The 6,513-nt window shown below is 67.1% G+C and overlaps 1 protein-coding gene across 1 annotated transcript; it reads right to left on the bottom strand.

Annotated features, from left to right (window-relative positions):
• Positions 1–188: 188 nt before the first annotated feature.
• Positions 189–3,505, bottom strand: MNEG_12699 (hypothetical protein; the record flags this gene model as incomplete). Its single annotated transcript, XM_014038829.1, has 6 exons — positions 189–201; positions 458–757; positions 1,071–1,132; positions 1,567–1,718; positions 1,897–2,493; positions 2,743–3,505. The coding sequence occupies 6 exons, from the start codon at positions 3,503–3,505 to the stop codon at positions 189–191; spliced, it is 1,887 nt and encodes a 628-aa protein (XP_013894283.1).
• Positions 3,506–6,513: the final 3,008 nt, after the last annotated feature.

The raw sequence follows: 6,513 nt of genomic DNA on the forward strand, positions 1-6,513 counted from the left end.
GCGGCGCGCGGCCGCCGCCGCCGCCGCCGCGGCAGGCAGCCCGGCGTCGCCGCCGTCGGAGATAAACGCCGCCAGCCGCAGCCTCCAGGGGTCGTCCCAGGGCAGTTCCGAATAATCACCCCCAACCGCCGCAAACGCCGCCTCCACCTCGCCCCTCCGCGCGCCCCTGCGGTCCTCGCGCGCCCTGATCACTGCGGCCGCCTTTGCCAGCCCCCCAGTGTCCACGCCGCCGCCGCCAGCCGGCGCCCCCTTGCTCTTGCCACCACCAGCGGTGGCAGCGGCTGCGCCCGCGGCGGCCACGATCAAGGGGTCCCGCGCAAACGAAGGCGGCAGCCCCTCGGCCGCGAGCGCCGACGCCACCGCCTGGTCCCGCAGCTCCTCGGACATGGCATACGCGATCTCCGAGGTTGCGAGGCGCCTCAGCTCACTCGACGCGCGCGTGACGAGGGACGCGAACCGCCCCTGCGCCTGGCGGGCGAGCGCCGCATCCAGGCCGGCCGCCTCTAGCGCCGCCGCGACGTCCTCCGCCGCGCGGCGCCGCGCGGCGGCCCTTGCCGCGCTGTCCGCCGCCCACGCCGCGTTGGTGGCGTGCTGGCGGGCGAGGCCGCTGCACTTGCCGGTCGCCAGGAAGGCCGCGACCTCGGGGCACGCGAGGTGGTCCGAGGTTGTCGTCGTGACCCCGAAATCGCGCAGCGCCCTGTCCAGCTGTGCGCGCCTGAAGTCCCGCATGTCACTCTTCTTGGCCTGCGGGGCGTTCCTGGGGGTCCATCATTGTGGGGCGGCGTGGACGAGCGCACGTGTGAGTGTGTGTGTGTTTTGAGGTTAACGGTGAAGGTGGGGGCGGGGGGGTCTTGGAGGGGTTGGTGGGGCAAACATGCCCGGGGTGTTGGGGCGCGGCACGCGAGCGAGCCTGACCGATTCGGCACAGCATTGGTTGGGAAACCTCAAGCTGAAGAAAGGACACATGCAGTGGGAATGCTGACTGCTGTGAGCGGCGGCGGGGTCCCCGACGGCTGCCGCTGACTCCACGGGATGTAAGTTGGTGCTTTCGCCCTGATGCACCCACCCACCTTCGTCGGTCAAGGAACCACTCGGTGTCGCCGTGGAAGCGCTTGCGTGCCGCCCGCATAACCTGAGGGCGCGTGGGGCAGCGGCGCACCGCATGTGAGATGACATGCAGCAACGCTCTGGCTGGATGCTGGTGAGTGGCAAAGTCTATGACCCGGAGCAGTAAGTGCGCTGGCATGCACGCACGCCAACACTGGGGGTTTATATGCAGTGAGCAGAGACAAGCATGCCTGCAGAAACACACACATGTACAATTGCAGGCTTGGGCACACACACACACACACACACACACACACACACACACACACACACACACACACACACGCGCGCACACACACACTCCCTGCCTTTTGCTCACACGCACACAAAGCACACTTGTACAACAACACATACACTCACGCACGGAGGCACACACCGGCATACACACAAACACACACCCACACCCCACACCCCTACCCGACCACACAATCGCGCGCCCCCCCTCAGCCCCCCCCCCACCTGCCAGACCAGGTACAGCTTCATTGGGGCCGCAAAGGGGTGGTGGGGGTTCTCCCGCTCCTCATGGGGCAGCAGCGCCAGCTCGCGGTCGCTCAGCCGCCACTCCGTCTTGGCCAGAGTGTAGGTCACCTTGCGGCCGCGCCCGCCGCGTTCTGCGGAGCCAGGAGCCGTGCGGGCGCGTGAGAGGCAGGCAGCTTAGCTGGGCTGGCGTCGCGCGCGCGGCTCACTTCGCGGTCGCAGCTGAGGGCAGAGCCAGGCGGGGGAGAGCAAGCAACTGCGGACACTACGGACTAAGCCGGCTCGCGTTGCGCCGACCACTGGGGCGCCCACCTTTCCGGAGGCGCTTGGCGATCTGGGCGACAGCCTTTTGATCGAACCGCGTCCACGGCCGCGGCGCCGCCACCACGCTTCCCTGCATGGCGCCCGCGCCCGCCGGCCTGGGCTGTCTCACTGCCTGCCGCGTGCCAGCGGCGTCCCCCTCCTCCTCCTCGTCCTCCTCTTCCCCATCCTGCTCCTCCTCCCCGCCGGCGCTGCTTTCCCCACCAAACAGCTCTTCAATGATCCGCTCCCGCAGCTCCCCAACCCGCCCCGACGCGGCGAAACCTAGCTCCCTGCACCACGCGCGCAGGCGGTCGCCCTTTGCGCCCTCCACGTCGCCGCGCCCCACGCCGGGCAGCTTGGCGCCGTTGGCTGCGCAGCGCGCCGCGGCCCCCTCCTCGTCCTCCTCGTCGTCCCCCTCTTCATCCCCGCTGCCGGCGCCGGCGCGGGCGCCGGCGCTGGCGCCGGCGACGCTGGAGACCCGCTTGAGGTATGGCAGGATGGACCTCTGGCCCCTCTTGCGATTGGCCTGTGCGAGCGCTGCCCCTGGCTCCACCGACGTCTCGGCCAACCCCGCGCGCTGCCAGGCGCGGCTGACCAGGAGGAGACCTGGACACGCACGCGCACACGGGCACGTGGCGTCGAGGCGGGCAAGGGTGAGGGCGAGTTCGTGTGTGAGGGTCAGGGTGAGGGTAAAGGTGTGAGGGTGAGGGTGATGGCGAGTGTGCTGTGCAGCTATACAGGCGGCAGACGAGCGGGTTTCTGGATAAGCCGTCAGGATCTGTCGAGCCGTTGTGCATGGCCGCGCGCCCAGCAGCCCAGCGCCCGCCGCCGCGGGCTGCGCGATGCTGTCTGCACGGCGGCAGGCGCCGCCGCGCGCAACTCGGACGCACGACAGCGCCAGCCCGATCGACTCCTCGTACAGGTCGCTGTCCAAGGCGTGCAGCGCGTCGTGCTTCCCGATGACCTGGTCGCAGATCAGCTGCAGGGGACCCTCGGGCAGGTCGAACAGCGGCGGCGCCGCGGCCGCCGCCGCGCCCGCGGCCGCGCGGCCGCGGGGCGCCTTGCGGCCCCTCCCGGCGTTTGCGGCGGCGGGGGCGGCGGCACGGGCGCGGCGCGGCGCTTTCGCGGGGGGCGCCGCGTCCTCGTCAGCGTCGCTGTCGGACGCAGGGGGGTCAAAGTCGATGGCGCTGCCGTTGGCGCCGCTTAGGGCCTTGCGGGCCCCGGCGGCGGCGGCGGCGGCGGCCCGGCGTGGCGCCTTCACGGCGGGCGCGGCGTCCTCGTCAGCATCGCTGCTGGCCGCTGAGGGGTCAAAGTCACTGTCGCTGCCCCTGGCGCCTTTTGGGGCCTTGCGGGCCCTGGCAGCGGCGGCGCGGGGTGCGGCCGCACGGCGTGGGGCCTTGGCAGGGGGCGCGGCTTCCTTGTCATCCCGGCTGTCGGGCGATGCTGGGTCATTGTCCGTGTTGCTGCCGTCGCCGCGTGAGGGCTTGCCACGCTTGGCCCTGGTACCGGCTAGGACGCCTGCACTGGATCGCACGGCAGGGCACCCGTCGGCGAGCCCGTCAACGCTAGCGGCTATGGCGGCGCTCGCGGCTGCAGCCCTCCGAGTGCGAGGAGGCATCTTATCAACTTTTTTGTAAGAACACCTTTGATGGGCAAAGAGCCTGTTAGCACTGCGCACAAATGCTGCGATTCATGCTCTGAAATGAGGCATCAATGATCACATCAGCACAGGTAGGAAAACTCCTGTGATTTCATACGCATTGAGTGATGCAGCCGGCAAATGACAAAGAGCTTAGTACCAAGATCTGATGACACACCACCACTGCCCTCACGTTTGAATTTGCGTTCAAATGCGCAACCACTCCGTGCACCTTGACGCTGTAAGGAGTACATTTAGACTCAAATCGCTATCAGTTTAATACGACCGCACTCCCCGCTGCTGAGTGCTGACAGCCCATGTGCAGAACACTGTCACAGTTGACCGCACCTGTCAACTGAACGTCCCTTGGCCAGTGCACGGGTGAGCAGAGACCATTCCAGTACGGCAGCGGTGATCGGGCAAACATGATGATTTGAAGGCGTCCGTTGTGCAGGCTCGTCATCCCCTGGAGTGACTCCCCATACCTGCCAGGGCCTTCACTCGCCCTTGCCATGAGAGCACCCGCGGCCAGCCGTTCTGCAGTCGCAGGCTGACTGCTCACCCTTTCCTTGCACCCACATGCAGACTGTGGCGGTCACACCGATTTCACTCTAGCATGCTTATTGTCGCTTGATGGCGTTTGCGGGGAGGCGGCGAGCGTTTTGGCGCTTGACGTTCGTGAGCAACTCAGTCAGCGGTAGCAACAGCCCTCCGCAAGGGTGTGCATTGTGAAGCATCATGCACATCGCCATGGCAGGGGTCCGAATTGGACCGATCATCAGGCCAATGGTCTCAAAGGTCTCCCTGAAACCAAAGGTAAAGCGCGGTGGCATCTGGGGTTGCTGCCTGGTGAACCTCATGTTTGGTGAGTGCACTGAGTGCGGGACGCCGAGCTGCCAATGCACAAGACCATTCCAGGATGAGGATGATGCAGCTTGAACATTCTTCACCCACAGGATGTGCCCTGTGCCTTTCCCCGCAGCAGGGCTGCACCCACCAGATGTTGTGCCCGCCCCGGTACGGATGGCCTCTGCAGGCAACCAAAATCAAGGGCTGTGGTGAGTGTACGTGCTAACTTTCAGGCGCCAAAGTGCACTAGAGCGTGGCTGGGCGCTAACTTGCACTATCGCATCAGCACAACGAGTGTCAGGCCAATGCCACTTAGCGCTGGGCTAGAGTGAGCCGTCGTCGTCTTGGTGCCTCGCAGTTGACTTGGTCTGCAGCAGAAGTTACTCGCACGAGTCAAATCTACCGGCATGCACCAGGGTAATCCGTAACGTTGACGTTATCTCTTCACAAAAGTTGCTCATGCTTCCCCCCTGTCATCCGGTTCTACCAGATCACGTACCCACACGTTCGTCCGGACACTGCAGCGCCATGCTGCATCCAGCTAAGCCATGTCATCGGCCCCAATATGGTAATCCAGCCACCGCGGTCAGCTGCACCCTGAAGGCCGTCGACAGCGTGCGGTGCAGCGGCTCCGCAGTATCAGTCTGCAGCAACAGTCGGCGCTTGCGCGCAAATCCTAAGCAACGTCTGCGGAGCAGATGCACACTGGGTGCCTCAAGCCTTGAACGCGATGTTGACACATCGTCAGAGCATGACGGCAGGCCGTGGCGCATCCGCGCCGCGACCGAGGCAGATGCTGATGAAGTGGGCCGTGTGTGCGGCGAGGCGAGCGGGTTGCTGGGTGGGGGGGGAGGGCTGGGCACCGGTGACGCAGAGCGGCGCTTGGTCCGTAGACTCCATTTGTGAGCTGGGATGCAAGTAGCGGCCATTAAGAGGAGGATGAGGCTGTCCAGAAACGCAAGTTGCTGCTTTATCACCTCTCCTGCTGGTACAGCACGGTGCACTGCGCAGCACATTTCGCCGACCCATTGGCCCCAAACCGCCATGCCATCCGCCGCCAGTCCTTTGGGATCGGCGCCCTCCCCGGACTGCAGTCCAACCCGTCGGTGCAGCAGCTGGAGGAGCGGTATGCGGCGGCCATACGACGGGAAGTCGCCGAGAAGCTGCGGGAGGCGCTGGCCGCAAAGGAGCAGGTGCCTGGGCGCGAGCCGGGGGGCCGTGCCGCGCGGTTGCGACGCCAGCTGCCGCGCGCCACGACCCCTCGCCCCCTCTGAGAACGCGGGCGCGCGGCGCGTGTTGGAAGGCGCAGCACACAACCCCGCTGCGAGGCGTGTTGAGCAGGGAGGCCGTGGCGTCGGGGCACTTGCCTGGTGGTGTTTCTGCGTCGGCGCTGGGCCCCAGGCACCCCAGCAACCACACACATGCGCACACGCTTGCGTACGCGCGCGCACACACACACACACACACACACACACGCACGTGCGCGCGCCCGCCAACCCGACAGGCCGCCCTGGAGGCGCGCCTGCACCGCCAGTCGCGGCGCTCCGCGCTGATGCAGGCCCAGATACGCGCGCTGCAGGGGCTGCCGGCCGCCTTCCCCACAGAGTCGCCACAGCAGCTGTGGGTCTGCGCGCGGCGCCCCCGGCGCTCGCACACCGTCGCATTTGCGCAGCCACTCTTGCCTTGCCTTTTGGCCCCTGTTCCGGGGGCGGTTCTGTGACAGCCCCCCCCCCCCCAGCCGCTTAAATAGCGCTGTCACTTGTGGCAATGTGCCCAACCCGGTGATCGCCTCGCCCATGGCGCCACCAACCGCCTTGCGGCCCACGCGGCACCCCGGCACCGCCGGCCCGCGATTCCTTTCCCCCAGGCGCGCGCAGCAGCGGTGGCGCCGCAGCCGCAAGTTCGCCTGCCTCATCGCGGAGGACCCCGCCTCTGGCCGCGTCGTCGGCTGCTGCACAGTCAAGTGAGCCGCACCGCATAAGCGCCCTCACACACGCAGCTGCTGCTGCTGGCCCTCGCAGCTCACGGGTCTCACTCAGGGCCAACCTGCTCTCGCCGCGGCTCTGCGCCGCCAAGCAAGGCGCGGCGCGCACGAGCGGCAAGCAGAGCACGCTTTGTCGGCACACCCAAGGCTCGAC

Source organism: Monoraphidium neglectum (genome assembly GCF_000611645.1).
Source record: "Monoraphidium neglectum strain SAG 48.87 unplaced genomic scaffold scaffold03385, whole genome shotgun sequence".
Classification (NCBI taxonomy): Eukaryota; Viridiplantae; Chlorophyta; class Chlorophyceae; order Sphaeropleales; family Selenastraceae; genus Monoraphidium; species Monoraphidium neglectum.